This window comes from Octopus sinensis, linkage group LG4 (assembly GCF_006345805.1).
Source record: "Octopus sinensis linkage group LG4, ASM634580v1, whole genome shotgun sequence".
In the NCBI taxonomy this organism is placed as follows: domain Eukaryota; kingdom Metazoa; phylum Mollusca; class Cephalopoda; order Octopoda; family Octopodidae; genus Octopus; species Octopus sinensis.
In genome coordinates this window covers 90,067,006-90,093,077 of record NC_043000.1, presented here as the reverse complement: position 1 = coordinate 90,093,077, position 26,072 = coordinate 90,067,006, and the positions used below count along the sequence as shown (strand labels likewise).

Genomic DNA, 26,072 nt, shown 5'->3' with positions numbered 1-26,072 from the left:
AAATTTTATTTTTACAGGATAGCTTTTTGGGTGAGGATTTCAAGTCTCAAGCTGATGGCTTGCTTTCTCAAGACTCCACCTATCAAGGCGATCGGATGTTTTATGCCTCGCAGCTATCCCAGGGTCCTTTCCACTAGTGGCCGCGGTGTTGCAGCCCCCCTTGTGGCAGGAACAGTAGGCTTGAAACAAGAAAGCAGAGGATACAACTAACTACCAGTGTACAAGGCTGCAGTGTCTGACCGGCGGAGAGAACCACAAACCACTCGACGATGATGACGTCTGCTGCACATAAGTGTCGCAAGTGTACTGGAGGTGGTGGAGGAGGAGGAGGGTGATGGTTGTGCAGTGAGTTAAGGACAGGGAGGTGCATGGCTACTAGTGCTGCAGGTTTGCTTGTTGCAGCTGTGTCTGATGTTGGGAGCTGCTGGTGCTGTCATCGTAGTGGTGGCAGCTGTGAAGGGTCTGTTGATACTTGTGAGCAAAAAAAAGAGCATGCAAGCAAAACAACTCCTTATGCCTCCCCCACCCCCCAAGCGAGAATGAGCTGACAGAAAAAGCAACTGTGTGTCATAGCAACATAACAGGTTGGCAAACCAGGCTGATAGTTGTAAGTATATACTCATAGAAAATGTCTAAGGTTTTTTATTTTTTTCTAAAAAGTCAAATCAGAAAAAAATTCGTCTAGAAATTTTTCATGATTTAATTTTTTAATTCCTTCATTTTCTATGATTCAGAAGGAAATAACAAATTTGCTCTGAGGAATATTTATGTTGGGCCTTAAATGCCTGGCTCATAATGGGGCATCTTACTGTAATTGCTGCGAATCGGCTGGAGTTACCGAGTTGTGTGTGGCCACAGCTCCTAAATTACTACTCTCCATTCCCTCCTGCCGACCAACTTCATTCACTTACTCCCTGTCGCTGTCACTGCCTGTCAGTCTCACTTGCTGTTTGACTACAGGCAGAACACACACTCTCTCACACACACACATGCACACATACACACTTTTACCATAGAAGCTGAAGACACAGACAGCAGACACTGCCCTAATCTGGATTCATGGCATATTTGAATTAAGACATCATCTGGCTTGAAATAATTGGGAAAATAAAAAATTAAAAAAAAAAAAAAAAGAAAATAAAGGAAAAAAAAAAAAGAAAAAATTAATTGGGAACTATCCTAAATTTGAAACCTCCAATGCCACATGTAGGCAGACAGTGCAACTGTGCAGTACAGGACCTGTTAATATCCTGGACATAGCGCTTATTGGGGAGACCAGTTTTGATTCATATTTTTTTTCATTCTCCTTTAACAACTCCCATTTATTTTTTTTTAGTCTGTCTAAAATAGATATATTTTACTTTAGTTTTAATTTGAAATAATATTTTTAATATTTTATATTATTTTTATTTACCCTTTCCCCAATATACTTCTCCATTTTAATCACACACATACACTTAGTTCTTTTTTTGCTGCTTCTAATTTTGGGTGTTCAGGCACGTTAAACTTTGAAATTCCCTAGTGAAACAAAATAATTTTCTTTATTCTATTGGCTGATGGAACAGCATCAACTTCCCTTTAGCTTCTGAATTTTGTTTGCTGCCTGAATCAATTGACACTTTCCTTACCATTTCTCAGTATAAAGGGCTTCACATTACTTGTTACTGGAAAAAAAAAAAACTTGTATTTGCTAAAAGCCATTTTGTCCAGCTTTTTTTTATATATATTAAAAAAGAAAGTCCCCCATTACACAATTTAACTTTTGTACAATTTTGAAATAGGTTATATATATATATATATATATATATTATAAACACTGGCACTTTCACAGTGTTTTAACTATCGCTCCTTAATACCTATGTGTCTTTTAATATGGCCCAGACATGTAGGTTTTACTTCAGTTTGAATTAGTTTTTTTTTTTTTTTTTTTTTTTGTGAGATGGGGTAGGTGGGTAGAATAAAAACAACCAGCAAATTATGTCTAAATTGTTTGTAAATAGGGTGCACTTTTCAGTGGATTTTAATAAGTATAGCTTTGTTTTGGATCTGTATTACATTTTGATTGTTATTAAGTGAAAAAGAAAATTATAAAAATGTTGTCTTTATTTCTCTAACAACCTTTTCTTTCTTAACTTTCCATTTGGATTATGTTGTACTTGAAAAAGTTTTACAAGTTGTTCAAACCATTTTTTTCTTTTCCCGACTTGAGCAGCTTTTATTAGGATTAAATTTGTATAGATTTCGTTTCCATCAATATTCCATATATGACAATTATTATTAATCTTGATTGATTCTTTATTTTAAATGAGAAAGAAAACATGTTCTATTATTAATTACAAAGCTTCCTTTCATTGCTTTAAGCTGTTCTTTTCAGCTTTGAAACTTGTAGCATAGTGTTTCCCTCCTTCCTACTGGATGTCTTAAGTAGTTCAGATTGAACCTATTGTTAAGTTATTAGTTGTGAGTCTTTTCAGCAGACTTCTTGCTAATTGTAGTCAGTAGAAAACTTTGCTATGGGGATTTAAAAGGAATTGTGCTTTTACAGTGTTGTGCTGTTTTAACGTCAATAAAAGTTTTGAAATGAATGTTTTCTAGGTTATTGTTTGCATGCTTTTTTTTTACATTTTTATCTCAGCACAAGCATGACTGTGTGGTTAAAAAGTTCACTTCTGAACTGTATGGTTTTGGATTTAGTCCCACTGTGTGGCACTTTGGGCAAGCTCCAGGCTAACCAAAGCTTTGTGAGTGCATTTGGCAGATAAAAACTGTGTGTGTGTTTCCTTGTCTCAACATTGCATGATAGTTATGAGTGTCACTATCATACTGGGAGTGCCATTCATTTTCAATATTTTGCAAAATCATCTCTGGGCACCAGAAAACATTATCTTGCTTGGAAAAGTGTGAGGACTGGTAACAGGAAGGGCATCCTAGCCATAGAAAATCTGCAATAAATGGACTGATCAACGTAAGCATGAGATAGCAGATGTTAAAATGATAGTTCATCTTTGACCCTTCAGTATTCAGATTACTCTGTCAAATGTAATGCTTATTTATTCACATTGTTTTGAATTGATCATGTATTATCTTGCAGCTTTAGGGTTTCAATGATGTGATTTGTTTACTTTTAGAATTACATTGTAGAGTAGATACAAAAGGCAGTATCTGGCTGGTTTAAGTATAAAACAGAATATTTGGGCCAGATATGGTAAAGGGTTAAAAACACTATTTAATATCTGCTAGTTATAAAGCTTTGATGACTGATTTTAAGAACATGTAATTTAAGTTCCGTTATATGTTAAGGTCAATATTTTAATGACCAGTGTCTAGTATATTTGTAGAGTGAAAGATATAAATCATTGTTTTTCAGAAGTTCAAATCCTGCTGAGAACCAATTTCTCTTTGGCCCTTTTGAGTTCGATAAAATATATTGCAATCAAGCACTGGAGTCAGTTAAATTGACTAAACATCTCCAACCAAAATCTGTGGCCTTGTACCAATATTTTTGATTGATCAGTTACTATTTTTCAATAATTTAAATCAACACCTTAATTTGCTTCAGTGAGTGTTAGACTCTACTTTCGCAGATTTAAATGTTGGGGAATATTTGAAATATTGTGTGCAGTCTCCCAGTTGAAAAACATCATGCTTGCAACAACAAAAAAAAAAAAAAATTGCTTGTGACATTGTAGAATGCTGTCCAACCAGTAAAATAAATAAACAGAAATACACCTCATCACTTACAAAAAGAACCATGCCATGTGTCTACATTGTCAGTATGGTTTCTACAAAAGTTTTCAGCCCTTCAAATACTGATTTTTATTTCTTACAATTGTAATTGTTTAAGTGGAAATTTAGATGGGCTAGCATGGCTCTACGGTTAAGAAGATTGCATACCAACTAAGTGATCTTGTGTTCAGTTACACTATATGTCACCTTGTGAAAGTGTTGTCTACTAAAGCTCTGGATCAACCAAAGCCTTACATATGGATTTGATGAGTGGAAACTGAAAGGAGCCTATCATTTATTTATGTATATGAGTGCCAATATTATAAAAGTTATATCATTCATTTCCAACCTTCCAGGAAAACATGTCTAACCATGGGGGAAATATTACCTTACTTGGAAACAAGCAAGGATTGAGAACAAAAATAGCCTTTGGCTGTAGAAAATCCATGACAAGTTTTAATTCATACAAGCATGGAAAAGTGGATTTTAGAACATGCTCACATTATAACCTGGAATATTTAATGCAATGCCATGATTTTAATATAAAATAAGCACTTGCCTAATAGCCTCAATATTTTCTTAGTTCACTCACCAAATCATATTTCCCCACCTCCTAATGCTGAATTAATCAACATGATATCCATAACAAGGTTATGTTTTGATTAGCCCTTTCGTTACTAACCCGGCCGTAGCCGGCCGAAATATTTTTTGGTTCAAAGTACCAACCCGGCCATACCCGGCCGTTAGAACCCATTGTTATTTAAATGTAAATTTGAACCCAAATCTCGTTGGTACATTCGTTAAAGCATGTGATTTCACATTGTAAATAGTTAAGTTATAGTATCCGACATTGCTTGAAGTGATATCTCAACTCAGTGAATTTTGGGAGATTTTTTTCCACACGTTTTTCGGCATCGATTTTTCTTCAACTTTGAAAATGGATAGGAGTTTCATGTTATCAAGCATTGATTCCGAATTTAAAGCTTTGTCAACGGAAAATAGGGAGATATCGAGAAAAAGAATGAAATAGGTACTAAAGCACGTGGTGTACAAAATAATGAATATTTTTTTATCCGAAGATGAAAGCAGCGCCTTCCGAAGAAACAAAGCGGCGAAGACGATTTTACATCGGAATGAAGTAAAAAAACTTTTAAAATGTTTTTATTAGCAATTTTTCTGAGGAGATAAAGTTTATCTATAGCCTTTCTTAGGAAGTGAAACCATTAGACTTTTATTTTTTTCAGTATGCTAGTTTGAAGTGATCACTTCGGAAACAAACTTACGCAGATTGTAAACAAACCCAAAATCGGGGTTCAAAGTTTGGGAAATTTGTGAAGCAAATACTGGGTACTGTAGTGGATTTAGTTTTTATACAGGGAAACTAATGTTAGTCAGCATGGCTTAGGGTACGATGTGGTCTGGAAGTTATTGTTTGAAGCGATCAATGTGGAAACACACTTACGCAAATTGTAAACAAACCTAAAATCGGGGTTCAAAGTTTGGGAAATTTGTGAAGCAAATACTGGGTACTGCGTGGATTTAGTTTTTATACAGGGAAAATAATGTTAGTCAGCATGGCCTAGGGAACGATGTGGTCTGGAATTTATCACTTCCATTCCATAACCAGGGCCGTATATTATTTTTTGACCGATTTCTTTAGTTCGGTCAAACTTACGGTGGATTCCAATATTTCAGTTTATTTCACCTTTATGGTACCTGTTGTGCATTAAATTCAACTGATCTAGTGATGTGCACAATTCTTCTTTATCAAAATTTTGTTGCATACCCATTTGAATATTAGCTGATGATTCATTTTCTATAGTGATGCTTAAACAAAATTTTAATTTTTTACCTTTTGCTCAATTTAAAATTTTAATATTTTTACCTTTTGCTCAATTTACCTGAATTTACCTGTAATTAAAGTCACTTTGAGACAAAAGTTATGCAATAGAATTGATTAAGAACCCTTCCTTTAATTATGTTCCAAATATCACATTAAAATGTTGATAAGTAAAAAAGTTACAGTTATTTAATGAAACAAGCCTAAATTCATGATTATTTTAGAATTTAATTGAAACTCATGAGGGGTGTATTTTGGTCAGAAATATAGTAACGAAAGGGTTAGAGCTTTCTTTAAGACAGTTCCTCTGAAATTATTCAAACTAATTCTATTTCATTTGTGTAACCAAGTCACCACTTGAAACAAAAAAGCATCTCAGTCATAAAAGCATGTAGATGTGTATTACACTGCTTTCTAGCTACTAAAAATTGGTGCAGGTAAACTACTAGCCTACATCCCTACAATCCAATTTTTTTTTTTTTACTATTGGACCCTGTATTCTTGTGTAAAAACATTTAACTTTTTTGTTATATTTCTTATTAGAATATACTGCTTTTGTTTTAATGAATTTAGTAAAATAACTTTGCTATGTTAAGCTGATGCATAGAACCAATAAGCATAAAATTGTTGAAAAGCATTAACATAGATCACTTTAAGCCATGGTATTTAATAGAACTGGTTACAGTCTCAGGGCAGATTGGTATTGAAGGGGTTAACATCCAACCACCTAGCTTTTGGGTGTCTTCAGCAGAGTCCACGCTGTTCTAAGCATTAAGACCAGGATAACTTTTCCCTCTTGTCTCGGGGGCCCTCCAGAAGGTCACCAGCACTACCATCATGACTTAGAAAACTTATTTTATGGTTGACTAATTTAGATGTGGTTTGCTGAAGACAAGTGGTGTAAATTCCTATACAAAAATTTATAAATTCTTTAATTTTGAACAAAGTATATAAAGCTATAAATATGTAAATCTTGACTTAAGACATTTGGATAAAAAAAAAAAATAATCAAAGGCTGACTGCAGGACTCAAAATTTTCTGAAATGGATTGAGAAATTGGAAAGATTTTGGTACAATGATAGAAAATCTGTCATGTTTACAGATGTGGGTTCTTGTCTTACAGGTAACCTTCTACTTTTTCTATCCAAACAGGCTTTTTAACCTAATATTTACACACTATTTCTAGCTTTTTGTGCTTTGAGTTCCACTGTTAAAATTCTCATCATCATCATCATCATTGTTTAACGTCCGCTTTCCATGCTAGCATGGGTTGGACGGTTCAACTGGGGTCTGGCAAGCCCGAAGGCTGCACCAGGCCAGTCAGATCTGGCAGTGTTTCTACAGCTGGATGCCCTTCCTAACGCCAACCACTCCAAGAGTGTAGTGGGTGATTTTATGTGCCACCGACACAGGTGCCAGACGAGGCTGGCAGACGGTCACGCTCGAATGGTGTTTTTTATGTGCCACCGACACAGGTGCCAGACGAGGCTGGCAGACGGCCACGCTCGGATGGTGTTTTTTATGTGCCACCGACACAGATGTAAAATATTTAGTAATTAATCTGAATAATTCAGGCTAATTCAATAATGTGATATTTTGTGAAAATCAATGGCAGACAGCAAAGTGGTTCATTAGTTTTTATTTTTTTTTTTTTTCAATTTGCATAATAAAGAATTTCTTACACAACACTTAAATTAGAGCAATGGATAAAAGACTTTTTAATTTTGAAATTTATTAGATATTTTTTTACCACCGTGGATGGTTGCTATAACGTGTCGGTGTTTGTCCTTGAACAGCTTGAGATACTTCTTCCAAAAAACTGGAAAAGGAAAAACAATTGTTTATGAAAACTTAAGATAAATATTTGGGCATGTCTGGAAATTGTTATATACTGTTTAACCAAGTATCTGTTCTATAATAGCAGTGGTTCTCAACCATTTTTGGCCTATGAACCTCACTGATTCTTATTTTACTCTACTGGACCCTTGTTAAAAAACAAAAAAAAAAAGGTTATATTCTTATAGTTAATTAAGAATTTTTTTTTGTGTGTCAATCATTTGACTGCAGCCATGCTAAGATACTGCCTTAAAAGGTTTTTGTCAAAGAAATTGGCCCCAGGACTTGTTCTTTGTAAGCTTAGTACTTTATTGGTATCTTTTGCTGAACCACTAAGTTACAGGGACATAGACACACCAACATTGGTTTTCAAGTGATAGTGGAGAGACAAATGATAACACAGACACAAATACATGCAGTGGGACTGTGTGGTTGAGAGGGTTCAGTTTCACTGTGTGGCACCTTGGGCAAGTATTTTATACTATAGCCTCAGGCTGATCAAAGCCTTGTGAGTGGATTTGGTTGACTGAAACTGAAAGAAGCCCGTCGTATATATGTTTGTGTGCCTGTATTTGTTCCCCCAACATCGCTTGACAACCGATGCTGGTGTGTTTACGTCCCCTGTAACTTAGCAGTTCGGCAAAAAGAGACCAATAGAATAAGTACCAGGCTTACAAAGAATAAGTCCTGGGGTCGATTTGCTCGACTGAAGGTGGTGCTCCAGCATGGCCACAGTCGACTGAAACAAATAAAAGAGTATACTTTTTCTGTAGAAGTGTAACAAATTTATTGCTCATAAACTTTAACAATATCTTATATGGACCCTGGTTGAGAACCACTGTATTTACAGTTAGGCATGTACAAAACTAGAAACTATTCTTTCGTATATTGTTTTAATCAACTGCTAAATGCAGTTTGATAGATTGAGGGGGAAAAAATGATGATGACCTTGATGAACTTGTCGGAAAGTTAAGAGGGGGCAGAAAGCAGGCATATAAAGTAAAAGTCAGCAATGAAGACGAGAAGTAGATGCACAGAATAGTGAACATTATGGTTCAAAGGAGTAGTGATGGCAAATTTTGGCAAGCAATGAATTTTTGAAAGATTCAGTATCTTAACAGCTAACAACATTTCTAATAGAATTTAATCCAGTGATTTAAATAACTTCTATATCACAGCCATTCTGCTTTCATATTATTTATAGCTACTGGTTTTTTTTTCTTTTTTTTTTAATTAAAAGAAAATGTTATTAACTATAATGAATTTAATTTATTGTAGATAAATAAAACTAGCAGCAACTATAGAGAAGTTAGTTGTCTTTGTTGCTAAGAATGGCATGAAGAATAATTGCATTGTTTTCTACTCAGTAAAAAGTGTGTAAACATTTAATGTTCGTCTGGCATGTGTTTGATGGTTTGACAATCTTATGAGCCAAAGGACTGCATTGAGCTATGGTTGGATGCTCTTCCTAATACCACCTGCTTTACAGTGTTACTGGGTGCTTTTTCATGGCATTGGTAAGGTGAGCAAATAGCTCAAAAGACAAGGTTCCCAAACTGAGGTGTGAGTGCAGTAGTACTAAGGGGAGGTGCTTTGTGCCAGGTGTTGAGAGGTGGTAGTTTGTTAAGGACTAAAGAAGGGATACATGGCTACCTCAGCTGGAAAGAGAAAAAAGATGGTGTTAGGATGTACACTCAAGGTACTAGAAAGAGAATTGGAAAAGGTAAGTGCACAAGTGTGCAAAAGAGTGACAAGTGGTTAGAGATGGGGACAGAGATAAATGCAGTGAAAGTGTGGTCACTGGTGAATCTCAGGTTGTGGGAGGGGTTATAAAGTGAAGGATATATGGCAGTGGGTCAAGGAGGAGGTGATAAGTGACAGTAAAAAAGACAACAGCAACTGTATAATAAAACTTAAAAATAAGGAGATGATGATAAATGTCAGTGGAAAGAATGAGAGATGAACAAAATGGAGAGAGGACATTGAAGACGTGTGTAATGTTATTCAGATTGCAGTAATCATGGAAGAAATTGCTTAACCCTTTAGCATTCAGATTACTCTGTCACATGTAATGTATATTTATTCACATTTATTTTGAATTAATTATACATTATCTCATAGCATCAACATTTCAATGATGTGATTGGTATTTTTAGGACATTGTAAGGTAAGTGTGAGAGGCCAGATATGATCAGTTTAAATTATAAAGGGTTTAAGACAAGTATTTGTTATGCAAGAAGATACAGTTTCTGCTGGGTAAAAATCAGCAAATGACACCACTTTCCAGTTAGCTGCACATTTTACTAAAATCTTTATCATTATTCTGCTGTTCATGGCTGGAATGCAACTGTTTTAACCCTTTGCCTGTCCAAAGCGTTTTCAAAAGTTTGTCTTAAATGTCCTTGCTTGTTTTCAGACTTTTAGATAGCCTTTGTTTCATATGTTCTGAATATTATAAAGCTTCCTTTTCATAAGTCCCAAGATATTCTGCTGGTTGAAAAAAGAATTAGGAGTGTGCATCATATATGATGCATGGACGCTAAGGAAATGTTTGTTGTGCGTCATATGATACACGGGACAGGTAAAGGCTCTGTTATCTTTTCGGTAATATAAAAAGTGAAGATCTACGAGGGGCGTTCAATAAGTAATGCCCCTGACCCACTTCCCATAGCAGTAGAGCAACGAAATTTGGCACAGCTATTAGTCTTTTTCTACATAGGAACCACCCAGAGTTACGCATTTCTCCCATTGCTTGATGCAGCTCTGGAGACCGTTTTTGAAGACCCCAACCTGAACGTGACTTCAGAAATCAAGGCTGCATCATCTGGGAAACGCTTTCCTTTCAAAAACAACTTCATGACTGGGAAGAGGTGAAAATCAGAGGGTGCAAGGTCAGGAAAGTAGGGGGGATGGGGGAGGAGTTCATAGCCATATGCCTGTGCTTCTGATCTGGCGACAAGCGAGTTGTGGACCGGAGCGTTGTCCTGCAGGAGGAGGATGCCTTTGCTGATCTTGCCCTGCCTCTTGATTTTGATAGCTTCTCTTAATTTCCTCAAAAGTGAAGCATAATAGGCTCCTGCAATTGTGGTACCCTTTGCCAGGAAATCTATCATCACTACTCCGTCCTGGTCCCAGAAGACTGTGAGCATGACCTTGCCTTCTTTGGAGGGGGTGAGTCACGGTGTTTCCACTGCATTGACTGGGCTTTGGTCTCTGGATCATCGTGATGGACCCAGGTTTCATCCTGTGTAATCAGTCTTTTGAAAAATTTTGACTCATCTTGGCACATCTCCAAATTCACCCTCGAGCACTCGACGTGTTCTTGCTTCTGGAAAGGCGTGAGCAACCTGGGAATCCATCTGGCAGACACCTTTTGCATATGCAAATGGTCATGAATGATAGTTTCCACAGACCCGGTACTAATCTTGACCTCATGGGCTATTTGGCGAATAATTATGCGTCGATCTTCCAAAATGGCAGCCTCAACTTGACGGACAGATGCCTCATCAATGGCAGAAGGGGCGACCAGATCTGGGAGCTGTTTCCACAGAGTTCCAACCATGTTTGAATTCACGATGCCAGCGTTTTACAAGGTCATATGATGGGGCATCATCACCATAAGTTACTTTCATTTCATCAAAAGTCTCCCGTGGTGTGCGTCCTTTCAAATACAAAAACCGGATCACTGCTCGACACTCAACAGGCTCCATTTCACACTTGACTCAGTTCAAACACCTGTAAATCAGAAACCACAATTAATTCAGAGCTGTAATTTGTCACTTACTCTATAGAGATATAAATGATTGCACATGCAAAATTTCAGCTAGATCAAACAACTGCAAGTGGGTCAGAGGCATTACTTATTGAACGGCCCTCGTAACTTCCTGGGTCATTTAGTTTGGAAGTTTCCAACAAAAAAAGGAAAAAAATTTTATCCTCTTTTCCATGCATGCATGGATCAGATAAAATTTGTTGAAGTAGCTTTTCTACAGTTGGATGCCTTTTCTTTTGCCAACCCTCACCTATTTCAAAGTCAAGTAATATTTCCTTATGGTTAAGCAAGTTTTCATAGTATGTTTCAAATGAAGGACACCACTTATATACTGATGATACAGACACATGTTAGTGGATTTGGTGTATGGAAATTGCACATAAACTATTTTGTGTGGGTGTGTATATATATATATATAATAAAATACAAAATGGGACAAGAACGCAAAACATCCAGATAGACAATACAAAAAAACACAGACAGGTCATTCAAAGCCTTTTATCTTCAGTCAAGAACTGGATCATCCTCGCAATTTCAACTGATTAATCTTGAGAATGCTCCAATCTGGCCAGCCCCACGGAAAAACTAAGCTAAGAGCATTAGATTCCTTGGAAAAAGCAACGAATGTATACGAAACAAGGACGGAAAAACAGATGATGTTACACGAATATAAATAAAAAAAACAATAATAATAGTAACAACAGGCGCCTTTTGACTGGGGACGAATTGAATTCTGCTGGCGTGTATGGGAATTAAGCCTTACGGCAAAGGGAAGTATATCGACATGGCAGTGACCACAGTCAAACGCAAAAGGGCTAGCAGTCGGCCAACGGTCACGTGAGAAGAGAAGAGAGAGAGAAAAAGAGGAATTAAGGAGGGGAGAAGAGAGAGAGAGTGTGTGTAGAAGTAGTTAGACTGAAGAATCAAGGAGTGCAAAGTAAGAAAGACAAAGAAATGTGAGAGTAGGGAGAAAGATTTGAAAAAGTCGGACAAAATTTAGTGAAATGTGTACTTACATATAAGAGGACAAGGTGTACGTACGCTGCTATATATATATATATACATAAAATAAAATACAAAATGGGACAAGAATACAAAACATCCAGAGAGACAATACAAAAAACACGGACGGGTCATTCGAAGCCTTTTATCTTCAGTCAAGATATATATATAGATAGATAGATATATATATATAATATATTCAAGGTGGCGTGCTGGCAGAAATGTTAGCATACCGGGTGAAATGCTTGGCAGTATTTCGTCTGTCTTTATGTTCTGAGTTCAAATTTCGCCAAGGTCAACTTTGCCTTTTATCCTTCTGGGGTCAATTAAATAAGTGCTAGTTATGCACTGGGGTCAATGTAATCAACTTAATTCCTATGTTTAGCCCCCTGTGGGCAATAAAGGTAAATATATATATATGTGCATGGCTGTGTGGTAAGTAGCTTGCTGCTCAACCACATGGTTCTGTATTCAGTCCACTGCATAAAAACTTTGACAAGTGTCTTCAACTATAGCTTTAGGGTGATCAAAGCCTTGTGACTGGATTTGGTTGATGGAAACTGAAAGAAGCTTGTTGTACATGTATACATATCTACGTATGTATGTCTGTGTTCGTTCCTCACCACCACTTGACAACTGCTGTTGGTATGTTTATGCCCACGTAACTTAGCCGTTCGGCAAGAGACCAATAGAATAAGTACTAGACTTAAAAAAAAAGTTCTGGGGTTGATTCATTTGACTAACACCCTTCAAGGCAGTGCCTCAGTATGGCTGCAGTCAAGTAACTGAAACAAGTAAAAGATGTATACAATACTCGTCTTACAGTTGCTGTGTTTTGAATCTATTCACAAGGCTTTGGTCGGTCAGGAGCTATAATAGCAGACACCTATGGTGACACACAGCGAGACTGAACCTGAACTTCTATGGCTAGGAGGTCAAAGTACTGAGGTGTCACAAAGTCTTTCTCTACACTGGTGAGCCACATTTTATGAACATGCATCATCAAAGGGAGGAGGTGTTCAGTCAACAAAAAGCAACAGCAATCGGATATTCACATTAAAATCTGCCAGGATGTATTAAGATACATTTATTTTTTTGTATTTTCACTGTTACTGCATGCACGTCATGAATTATTATTAGATAAATACTAAGCTCTACTTAAAGTCTTCAGTGAAATACCCAAAGTCTGATAGCTACATAGATATAGATACATCATATACTGTGTGATGAAAAAGTATCATTAATCTTAGGGGTTTCCATCTAATAGGACTTGATAACACAGTCTTTGTCCTTGAGTGGCAACTGTTTTTTCCTATTTGCTCACCCCAAGAAAGTATGAAAAATAGCTAATATTTTCTTCAAACTTTGATTTTGTTACATTTATTCAAATCCCAAAGAATCCCTCTCAACACATAACTATGATATTCCCTGACTACTACTGCTCATGATCAGTGCACATATTGTTAGCCACTAAGGGACATGTTCAAGTAGTTACGGTCAAACAAATCTGTGGTATTGAGCAGAATATTTGCTATAACAATATTTCTGCTTCAGCAACTCAGTGCTGAATCTGTCTGAAATGTAATGGAAAATAGGTCAGTTTCAAAACATTGATGTCCAGGTCACAAAAGCAAAGTTTGAAGGGAATAATAGTCATTTCCTTTGATTTCTAGATAGAAGCAAATCAGAAATAACACTTACTGACCAAAGACAAAAGAAATAATTTTGTTACATCGTGTAATGTGATAAAGGAAAGAGAAGCACTGGCACATAGTTACTGAGATGCTAAGGAAGCTAATAGTAGATGAATGGCTATGTAAGCTTTGTATGAAGGGTCAATTAGCAAGTTGAAACTAAACTATATGTAAAAATGTAAAGACCCCCTTCACTCATGAATGACAATGGGGTTGCCCTAGAAAGTTACCCTCTGTGGCACAAGTCCAAGCAATGTGGTTTATGAAAGACCAGGATTTGCCCATACATACCAACTTCCTCCCTCCATACCATTGATGCTATCTAAAGGAAAGGCAAAGGCTGATACAGCGACATCGCAATTCGTTTCTACAGCTGAGTAAACTGAAGCAGTGTGAAATAAAGTGTCTTGCTCAAGAACACAGCTCACAACCCAGTCCGGGAATCAAACTCACTACCTCATGATTGTGAGCCCAACACTCTAACCACTGAGCCATTCACCTTCACATATATATGTAATATAATGTTTATAAAGTTCTAGAAATTTAGAGGGCACTGGATAGATATGCTAGACTCTCTTTAAACCAAGTATAATTGTGATAGTTTAGTTTAGTTCTGGAAACTTGCTCACAAACATTTGTGTTCGAGCCAAGACTGAGTATGGCTACTTTAAATTGACAACATTTTTTAAGGTCAATTTCAATAATAAAGAGACTAAAAACTTTGCCTTAAACAAGCTAGGATTTGGTTATATTTTCAAAAAGGGAATTAATTTCAAAATAGATATGTAATTCACCATGAATATTGTTTCCCATTTCAGAAACGTATGATTCATTTTATGTCTTTTATCTATGTTAGCATGGGTTAGTCTAATATGTTACACGGGTATTATTTTGCAGCCAGATGCCCTTCTTGATATTAACTCTTATCTGTTTACAAATAAAGGATCCCTTATTCCACAGGTTTGAAAGGCATAAAGCCAGCAGGTGAGGCCAAACAGAACAGTGCACAAACAACTTGATTTTTGAATAAGCAAATAGACAGGGATGTAGACAATCACACAGATACACATGCATGCACACACACAATGTATATTTATACTTTTGTACAGCACAATTTAAACCTTAAATTGTATGACAACCAGTATTTAGAACTCTATATGTGTTTTTGTTCATGTACTGCAATTGTATCCTTTGTTATTAAATCTGGGTTTGAATGTTACAAAGTATATGTAGAAAACAAAACAAGACATGAGAGATTTAAATATAAGATATATAGTTACACCATTGCACATAAAATGGTGAAACTAGATACTTTGATAACAGTATCTCTCATGTTTTGTTTTATACGTACATATATATATATATGTATTTATACAACAGGCTTCTTTTTCAGGTTTTGTCAACCACAGGTAAACCAATACCTTTTGTGTGAAGTTGTTAAATATAAAGTGTGTATGTGTGAGTGAGTTCATATTCCCCATTGTTTTTACATGTGTAAAAGCCTCATTCATATAGACAGTGTTACTCAACCATTTTTAACCTACAGAACCCCTTTGATTCCTATTTTACTTGGATGTACCCTCAGCCATCCAATGTTTAAAAAAATCATTTATTTTTAAAATTAAATATTATTAGGAATTGCATAAAAAAAAAAGTTTACATATTCTGTGTATTGTAGAAGTATGACCAATTTATTGCAGATAAATTTTAACAACAAAATCTCATGTGGATTCCTAAGAGTCATATTGACCTCAATTGAGAACCACTGGGTCATCTGCAGTCCCACCATGAAAGAATGTCAGAGTTTTTTGACATGTCTTAATATAGGCATCACTACAGAGCACTGTACAATGGAGACAAGCACAGTTTGAACACAAAAAATCACATTTTATGCTTTATTATTTTCATGTCAAAATACATTTTTTCTATGGAAAATTATATATTATTTGAAAGCTTTGGATATGAACTTCCTTCTCATCTAGTTTTAATTAAAATCCAACTGTTATATGTCATGTCAGAGTCCCTCAAACACACTGGTATTTCCACGCATTTGCAAAATTTGTCCCAGTTTTCTTTTTGACTGCCAAACAGTAGCCCTCATTCTAGTTCAGTGCACTTAAGTACTATAACTTGAGTTGTGTTGAAAATCATACTATCATGTAGATGAATGTTTCAGCTTCCTTTTGATATAAAACTCAATGGGGGCAGGAGAGATAATTGTTACAAAATATAAAAGTGAAAATTTTGTTAATTTTCACTTAGAAAAGAACAATTTCTTGAAGATTTTTATACCATAAGAAAGAAAAATTTCTTGCTAATTCATCATGGCCATTGCCAGTTCTGGTCACAGTATAGTGAAAAAGTGCAAAGTCAAAGAAGATGGTGGTACATGGACGTTTTTTGTATATGACTAACACTTATTGATGCTACTGAGATGCATACTTTACATGCAGCGAGAGGTCATACAGAAGACAAATTCATGGCTTCAAATATCAATTTTGATCCAGAATTTCAAGAAATGGATAAATTAATTGGTAAATAAACATACTTCTATGAGAATTTACACTAAATTGGGTTAAACAGTGCTTCTAGAGTCCAAAATTAGCATATAGTCATTGTACTGATAATGTTGTTTATTCCTTTCCCTTTCATCCTTTCGGGGTCAATAAATTAAGTACCTGTTGCGTACTGGGTCGATCTAATCGACTGCCCTCCCTCCCCAAAAATTTCAGGCCTTGTGCCTAGATTAGAAAAGAATGTTTATTCCTTCTCGCTGTGTGCCAAACAATGTGTGGATTTTAACTCGTGCATATTCTTGTACAAGTGAATTTCATTTTTCTTAGAGAAATATTGGTCTATTTTCATCACTAAAATTTATATTGTGCAAAAGATATTATTTTGTACACTATTAAAAGTCCAATGTGATGTTTTTTAATTTTTTTACCAAATTTTGAATACAGTTGAATATTTTGTCATAATGTTTGCATTTTCACAAGTAAGATTCATTTTAGGTTTGTTTTTTGTTTTTTTGTGTGTGTCTCTCTCTCCTACTAAAGAGTTTGCTGTAACTTACAGGTGTTTTTAATGTTAAAGCAAGCAATTAATTTTCAGATGTTACCATTTATGAATGGCAGGCATATGAACTGAATCATGGCCATATTTGGCAATGACCATAATGAATTAGTGAGAAATTCTTCCTTCGTTTGGTATAAAAATCTTCAAGAGATTGTTCTTTTCTAAGTGAAAATTTATAAAATTTTCACGTTTATATTTTGTAATGATTATCTGATCAACTCCCATTAAGTCTTATATCAAAATAAAGCTAAACCATTCATCTACATGAGCGTATGATTTTCAACACAACTCGAGTTATAGCACACAAGTACATTGAACTAGAACAAGGGCTATTGTTCAGCAGACAAAAAAAAAAATACTGGATAGATTTTGTGAATCAATGGAAATAACAGAGTGTTTGAAGGACCCTAACATTTTAGGTAAGTGTCAGATTTTGATTAAAAGTATACGAGGACAAAGTTCACATCCCAAACTTTCAAATGATATATAATTTTCCTAGGAAAAAGGTATTTTGTCATGAAAATGACGTACAAAAAATGGGTTTTTGCATGATCAAACTGTGTCGCCCCCTCCTACAGAGCTCTGCAATGATACTTATTAAATTTATTGTAAAGCTCCAAACTTAGTGAAGATTCAGTTTTATACCCTGTATCTGTGTATCAAAACTGAGCCCCCTACAGATAATGGATCGCAATATAACCAAGGCTGAATATACATGAAATGCTTGCAATAGCTGTAATTTCATTCAATTATTTGGAGGCCTGAGTTTCAGATCATGATGCTCACATGAGATGGATTTTCTCTATTGTAACATATTTTTCCCATTGTTTTTTCACTGTAGCCTTGGAAATGAAGAGTGGAAGCTTTTTATGAAACAAAATTTACACCACCCACCCACCTCCAAACCAATTTAGGCCTTTTTTTTTGCACTAAGCACTAAAATAGCAGTGGGAGGAGCTTTTATGGTAGGAAAAACAAATTTATGTAGATATTTTTGGGACATAAAGGTATGTGATTTAAGGGAGATTTAGCTGCCGTTTCTAGCACATCCCACAGCAATCTTGTAGTACACTAGAAACAGCAGCTAAATCTCTCTTAAATCACATATCTTTTCATCTCAAAATATTTTCACATTTTTTTACCTACCATAAAGGCTTATCCCATTTTTTTAAGTGCCTCGTAGAAAACAAATTGGACTAAATTGGTTAAGAGAGGTAAGAAAAAAAAAATCGCAATTCTTCCCCAATTTTTTTTATAAAAAGCTTCTTCTCCCCCACTTTATCATTTCCAAGGCCATCGTGAGAAAATAGGGGGAAAATCCCTGTCAGAACTGGAGAAAATTGAATTTATGTAGGTATCCTGATCTGAAATGGTGTCATGTTCCAAAATCTCAGGATTTATTTACCTCTATGGTCACTATCAATTAGTGTAATTTGAAGATGATTATCAGCTCAGTTTCAAAGATAGGACAGCACAAATATAGCTACTTATTCATTTAGGTAAATTAGGCCATTTAAATGATATTTTCTAAAATATTCAATTTTCACAAATGAAGTATCAAAATATTCTTTTTTTTTTTTTGGTGGTGGGGTGTTGCTCTCCAAGCAAAAGGACTGTAGGAATTACACTTAAATATTTTCAAAAATTCACAGTGATACCTACTTCATATGTCATGCGATCTTAGTAAACAACAACTTCAATAGACTATGGAATTATTACCTTGCTTGGAAGCAGGTGAGGGTTGGCATCAGGATGGGATGAAAACTCTTCCTCAATGAAATCTTGTCTGATCCATGCAAGCATGGAAAATTAGATGTTAAAACAATAATGATGCTAATATATATACTCACATATGTGTGTGTAATAATGTCTTACCTTTTCGAATTATGTACAGCTGTACCACCGATAACAATACGCACACCAGTTACAGATCTGTTAATGCAGTGCACAGTTAGAGCCTCTTCATATGTTGTTCCACCAATCATAAATACTATAATGTCTTGTGGACTGAAAGTAGAAGAATTAAAACATTTCAGCAACAAAATATATCTTAACCTCTAATTGCTTTAGTTTATATTTTAGTCTTCATGAGCCTTTTTGATACAAACTCGCCTGATACTGCCCCTGGTTCTGTATTACAAACTTCCTGTCTGGAACTTACCTATGTTAAAATCTTGCTCTGAAATTTCATATTTATTTAAGTTGCAAAACCTGCTTAATACTGATAGTCATTTTATTAATTTCTTTATTATTTTCAAAATCAACTGAAATAATCGTACTGTATTTTAACAAATGTATGGTAACAAAAGGTTATGTTTATGTATTTGTTTTGCAAAATTCCTGATGTGAAATTGTGTGTCGAAATAGATATTGTTATACTCTTGGATGTCTCCTTGGGCTAAATTACAGCAACATTCGTCCTAAACCAAGACTGCCGTGTTATGTTGGCAAAAAGCTTTACTCCAAAGAACTGTTGCTGAATATCTCTCCTTGTGAGATTTAAAAATAGTCATTTTCTAATTTATAGATCAGTGACTAGTTGTCACTTTGAAAACTATATATATCGAACAGGAATTTGGCAGCGCCATCTCTAGCTGAACAATTATTCAGTGCTGATGAATGGAAATAACCCCGAAATCACGATACACGGATATTGTTTTGAGCTGAGTGGGGGTGCTAGATTCCTTTGTTCGAAAATATAAGAACACAGATCATGTCGTTTAGCCAGCTGGAGATGATGTCTCCTGGGGCTAAATTGCAGCAATATTTGTACTAAACCAGGACTGCCATGTTATGTTGGCAAAAACCTTTATTCCAATCTTTCAGTTTCTATGCTTTTAATGAATGCTATGCTTTAAAAATGATTGTCTTATTTAACACCTAAAATCCAAAGTCTTAGTTTGCTACGAATTAAACCAATTTAAGTTTGACAGGAGAAAACAAACAGTTTTCACATATACAGTTGATATCAAAACTATAGTTTAGTGCTGTGGCTTCTGCACCTTCTTCACCATCACTAAAAAAACTCACACAGATATGCATGCATACACACATACACACACTCAACCCATCTGGAGCAAAGTATGGCTGAACATAGAATCTTGGGAAGAGAATGCAAATCCTTAATTGCATTCTCTATAAAAATCTGCAAGATTTCTTGAGATTTAAAGGATGGCAGTTAAATTATACTTTCCTTCACAACCTTACTACCAAGTCAGTGGTTGGTCAAAATTTACTCTACATTAAAAAGCAAAAGAGAATGGGACAGACAGACACACACACACACACATGTGTAATGCTGGGCTTCTTTTTCATTTTCAATCTATCTAATTCACTCACAAGGTTTTGGCCAGCCTGGGACCATAGTAGAAAATACTTGCCCAAGGTGCCACATTGTGAGACTGAACCCAAGACTGAATGGTTGAGAAGCAAGTTTCATAACCACGCAGTCAAACCTGCACCTAAGTCTAAATGTTTAACCTTTAAATAACTTGCTTGTGATCATTACTTTTTTTTTTCCTGAAATTAAATTTAAAAAAAAGCAAAAAGCAGGATTTCCACATGTTTGGCATCCAATGACTCAGTTACTTCTTTCATATAATACGTAACAATATTACACTTGTGTCAATGTATAATGTTCCCCACAACAATAGAACTTATCAGTAACAAATATACAAAGTAGTATATTTCAAATGTTCAGCCTTGTCACATTCTGTGTCACGCTGAATCTCCTTGAGAACTACATTAAGGGTACATATGTCTGTGGAGTGCTTAGCCACTTGCATGTTAATTTCACAAGCAGGCTAAACATTGATCAGATCAATTGGAACCCTTGTCATCATAACCAGTGGAGTGCCAGTAATGCAACCTGAAATATGTGGCAGCACCAATAAGTTCCAGTAACAGGCAGTGATGCATTAATAAATAACTAGTATGATGATAATGTTTTGTTTGAATGCTGTGATAGCCCCAGTATAGCATTCCATCAACTATGTACTTCATCAAATTTTTATCTCTTCTTAAAGTAGATCAAAATTTTTGATGATTATACCTTCAATGCTGATATCAAAATCAGTAAAACAAGGCTTGAACAGCATGTCACAAACTCAAGAGAGTATGGAAATCAAGATTGTCAAGAGGAACAAAAATCAAACTGATCCTTGCCACTGCTGAGTCAGTGCTTTTGGAAGTGGGACATGGACATTTCCAAACAAGCAAAGAAGAGTGTAGTTGGCAGCTATAGATGGAATCTATGAAGAGTCCTGGATGTGAAATGGCAACAGCACATGATCAATGAGTATTTCTATAGGATCCTTCCAAATGTGGCCAACAAGATTGGAGAATGACGTCTCTATATATCAGGTCATTGCAAGCAGCACCAGGAAGAAGAAGCATCAAAACTTGTGTTCTGGGAGTCACATGGTACTAGCAAATGAGGGAGATGTTGTCTGATATTTATTAACAACCTGAAAGAGGACACAGGATTGGATTCTATTCACAAACTGAAAATGGTGATAATGGATTAAGATGTTTGACAAAAAAAGGCTTTGTCTTCACAGGCCACGTAGGAACACAGCTAAAGTAAATTATGATTTTGGAAAGTTTTGAACATCTTGACTTGGGGAAACATCACAACTAGGGGAAAAACCCAAAATGATCTATCACTTTGTCCCTCCTTTCTCACTAACCTTTAACACTAGTCCCTTCTCCTATCCATTACATTCACTCTTCCCCTATGGTGCCTATTCTGCTACTCTCTCCACAATCATAACTCTGTCTTCCCTCATTTTAGCCTCTCTTGGCATCTCACCTACAATTATCACACTCTCCCCTATTATTCTAAAGGTTGTAGAGGGCCCTTTTATTATTTTTTTTTTTAGTTTTTTTAGTTTTGCCTGTTGCATTGGTGCTGGTGGTATGAAAAAAGCACCCAGTATAATCTGTAAAGGGGCTGGTGTGAGGAAGGGCAGTATCCAGCCATAGAAAACTAGGCCAAAACAGAGACATTGGAACATGACACAGTTCTCAAGACCTTTGTCAAATTATGAAATCCATGCCAGCCTGAAAAAGCAGACATAAAATGATGATGATGATAATGGTAATATTTTTAATTTTGGCAAAAAAAGTAATTTAGATGAAAGGAAGTTCTGATGGTGCACTAATATTCATTGTATGACTCAATCTAGATGAATAAAAGATAAAAGGATGAATAAAAGAGAGTAAAGAAATATCATTTGTATCACTCACCGATCTTTCAATTGCCCAGTCCCTAAATAAGGATAACTGGATTCCTTCAGCTTGCCCTTTGTTAGTTGATCTAATATGGAATGTAACAGAGGTTTGTGCTGTGTGTAGACATTTTCAACACCCTGAAAGTAGTAAGACAGCAGAATGTAAACAGAACTAAACCACTCTAGAAAAAAATTCTAGACTTTAAGATGCAAGAAATTTGTGCTGATAATTGGGTTTCATTTTTTTTGTTAAGCCCCAAGTCAGCCCTGACTGAACAGACCTTATGATCAAAGACACTCCAATCATGATCATTTCTTCCACTCAAACAATTTGATCAATAAACCTACATTATTTTGAGATGGTATGGCTGTTGATTCTTGCAGGTTCGACAATTGTGAAGACCCTCTCATCCCATCATTGGCTTATTTTATTTTTAAATCCAAAGAGGCTGACAAATGGTCGTGTGTCTAAATTTTAATTGCATCCATATTTTGTACACTCAGGTTGCTATGTTGGTTGATTTCAAATCCACAAGTCAGATATAAACATGAGAAATGGCATAAAGCTAAAAAAAACAATGTTCTTGATACACTAATTGAGAAATGAAAGATGAGATAGTCATGACTGAAAAGCCTTTTATTACCTGAGGTTAAACAAAATCTAAAAATTTGGGGAGAAAAATACAAAAAACACCACATCAATGGTAGAAATGGACAGGGTTGAACTTAATTTCCATACCATAATCAATAATTATGTAGACATGAAGTTGATTGGAAAGAGTCCAAAAAAGAGTAGTGTGTGAATGCCTTCTACCTACATAGCCTGAAATGGATCCTGGACATCAAGTGAACTGACCAAATCACCAACAATGGCTTGCTAGTTTCATTATCCATGTCACCAACAATGGCTTGCCAGTTTCCTTATCCAGTTGCAACAAAGATATCTTTGCTGGCTGAGCCATGTACATTGCAGATGGAAGGATACTAAAAAAATCTGCAGTATGGTGAACTGGTCTCTGGTCAAAGAACATAGGGATGTCCTCATCGTCATCTGAAAGTTGTCTGCAGGATAGACATGAAGTCTCTTTTCATGAGTGTTGAAAAATGGAAGCACATTGCTGGTGACCACTGGAACTAGACAAGGGTTTAAAAATGCAAGAGGAGAAGTTGAGGCTTATTGATGAAATAAAGCAAAATTCATGGGAAAACATTCCCAAGACAATGCCTTCAAATGCTGTTACTGCATCCATGACTCATTTATGTATGAGTCTATACAGTCACAACAGACACTACTCTTTCTTCTTAGTTTTACATATTCTAGTCATTTGACTGCAGCTATGCCAGAGCACTGTCTTAAAGAGTTTTAGTTGAAGAAATCAACCCCAGGACATATTCTTTGTAAGCGTAGTGCTTATTCTGTCAGTCTCTTTTACTGAACCAATAAATTACAGGGACATAAACACACAAACATCAGTTGTCGAGCAATGGTGGGGAGACATACAAAGACACACACACATAATATATATATATATATATATATATATATATATATATATATATATATATACACACACAACAGACTTCTTTCAGTTTCCATCTACCAAATCCACACACAAGACTTTGGTCAGCCCGATGCTATAGTAGAAGATATTTGCCCAATGTATCATGCAGTGGGGCTAAACCTGGAACCATGTAGTTGAGAAGCAAGCTTCTTACCACACAGGCACATTTGCACCTATGAGTTCACTCTGCCGACAATACTAAAACATGACCAGATCTATGGCCTTACAAGACTAATGGATGTCTCCAATTTGGATATGAAACTGACTGGAAATAATTCTGTAGTATTGTGTAGTCTTGTAGGTACTAAAGAAATGAGATATAGATGAATAATTTGTGAAAACTGATGCACCTACATATAACAATGTTATAAGTAAGGTTAGTGTTGAAAGCAAGGAATTTTGTGTACAAATAGATAATCTCATTTCTTCATTCCCTTCTATTTATTGAGTGATAATTCAAAGGGACATATTTGCTGATGACCTGCTTCTTAAAACAGAAAGTGATTAGAGATTTCAAAGTATAAAATTAATTATCTTAGAAGAATGACTGATAAGACAAAAACCAAAATGCTAATATTAATAAAAGAGCACATGCAAGCTTTTTTGGCCTTACTCTGTAGCTAGTACAGTGAAATCTTTACTCAGAGGATGCCATGAAAGTGTCGTGGGCCATGGTTTGTCCTTGACTGGTTTAAATAGTAATTGTCAAGTTAATAAAGCAGTAGTCAATTAACAAGGTGATTAGCTGTTAATTGGCAACTGGTCCACACACACATACATACATACACACATAAAGTAGACAGCTTCTGTAAATGAATTAACTAGTTTCGTACCTTTAATCCTTTCAGGAAACGCTTTGTTATTGCAACAGGATCTTCATTCTCAAACAGATCTGTTCCTCGTGCTTGGCTCCCTCCATAATCAAGGAGTGCTTGCACCTTCTGGGGTGAAAAAAAAAAAAAGAAATAACAAGAACAAAAATAATCAAATTTAATATTTCAGAATCCTTAAAATGTATCCTTGAAATCCAATTGTCATTTATATTAACAGAAATTTCAAATTAAACACTATTCAGACACGGTTGTGTGGTAACAAGCTTGGTTCCTAACCACTCTTTTGAGTAGATGAGGCATGTAAAGATGAAGAGAAAGAGTAAAACACAAAGGAGATAACCAACATTACAATAATTTGATGTCAAGCCGATGTAAACCAGATGTTAAAAGTAACAAATTTACCTTTTCTTGTCCTCCTAATGTTAAGTCGTATATCAATGAACAACAGACAACTCAATCCTGCCTCAGATGCACATATAAAGACAAATCTAAATGTCCTCTAGGAAAGGAGTGCAATATATCTTCAGTTGTTTATGAAGCATAGATTTCAACAAATTACGACAATGGTCGTACAGATATCAAACATAAATATTGAAGCCATAGAAGGAAAACTTAAATCTAGATAAAACAACTATCTTTCAAATATTAGATACCATGATTAAAAGACATTCAACAACTCTTTTGGCTTTAATCTGGAAACTTAAAGATGAAGGGACCAATTTCGACATCAAATAGAAAATCCTCTCCAAATCCAGACCCTATATTAACAGGTCTAAGAAATATTCATTGTGTTCTCTTGACAAACTGTATCTATTAAAAAACTTGAGAACCTCCAATGAATACATAAATTCAAGGAACAACATTTTTTCTGTATGTCTGCATTTCAAGAATTACATGTTGTCAGAATTTAAAAGTAGACTACCAGACACTTAGTAAGCCATTAACATCTGGTTTACATCTGCTTGACATCGAATTGTTGTAACATTGGCTACCTCTTCCATGTTTTTCTCTTTGTATTCTTTACAAGTGTCTCTTGTTTAAACGTTATTTGCTCAAAAGACAACTGACAAATGGTCTTGTTTTCAGCTTGATAAATGGAGGAATAAATTATTATTTCCATCAGGAAATCCTGGGTAGCTGCATCTACAAGATTTAGAGAGTTTTATTTCAAGATTATCTTTACTCTCTTAGCTTTTGTATGTATGTATATATATATAATATATATATATATATATATATATAGGCGCAGGAGTGGCTGTGTGGTAAGTAGCTTGCTAACCAACCACATGGTTCCGGGTTCAGTCCCACTGCGTGGCATCTTGGGCAAGTGTCTTCTGCTATAGCCCCGGGCCGACCAATGCCTTGTGAGTGGATTTGGTAGACGGAAACTGAAAGAAGCCTGTCGTATATATGTATATATATATATATGTATATATATATAAGTGTGTGTGTGTATATGTTTGTGTGTCTGTGTTTGTCCCCTTAGCATTGCTTGACAACC

The 26,072-nt window shown here is 35.6% G+C and overlaps 2 protein-coding genes across 3 annotated transcripts in view; one reads left to right on the top strand and one right to left on the bottom strand.

Moving 5' to 3' along the window:
* The window catches only part of LOC115210320 (regulator of nonsense transcripts 1), a 70,309-nt gene extending 67,724 nt beyond the window's left edge, over positions 1-2,585 (top strand). For both annotated transcript variants that reach the window (XM_029778845.2, XM_029778844.2), the window contains one exon: positions 18-2,585. In XM_029778845.2, the coding sequence (XP_029634705.1) occupies positions 18-137 (120 nt within the window). In that variant the 3' untranslated portion in view covers positions 138-2,585. The remainder of the gene's footprint in view (positions 1-17) is intronic.
* A 4,604-nt stretch (positions 2,586-7,189) lies between these two features.
* LOC115210322 (vacuolar protein sorting-associated protein 45) overlaps positions 7,190-26,072 on the bottom strand; it is a 53,295-nt gene continuing 34,412 nt past the window's right edge. The window contains exons 11-14 of the mRNA XM_029778848.2: positions 24,572-24,679; positions 22,193-22,314; positions 18,821-18,952; positions 7,190-7,385 (exon numbers count right to left, since the gene is read on the bottom strand). Of these exons, the coding sequence (XP_029634708.1) occupies positions 7,313-7,385; positions 18,821-18,952; positions 22,193-22,314; positions 24,572-24,679 (435 nt within the window). The 3' untranslated portion in view covers positions 7,190-7,312. The remainder of the gene's footprint in view (positions 7,386-18,820; positions 18,953-22,192; positions 22,315-24,571; positions 24,680-26,072) is intronic.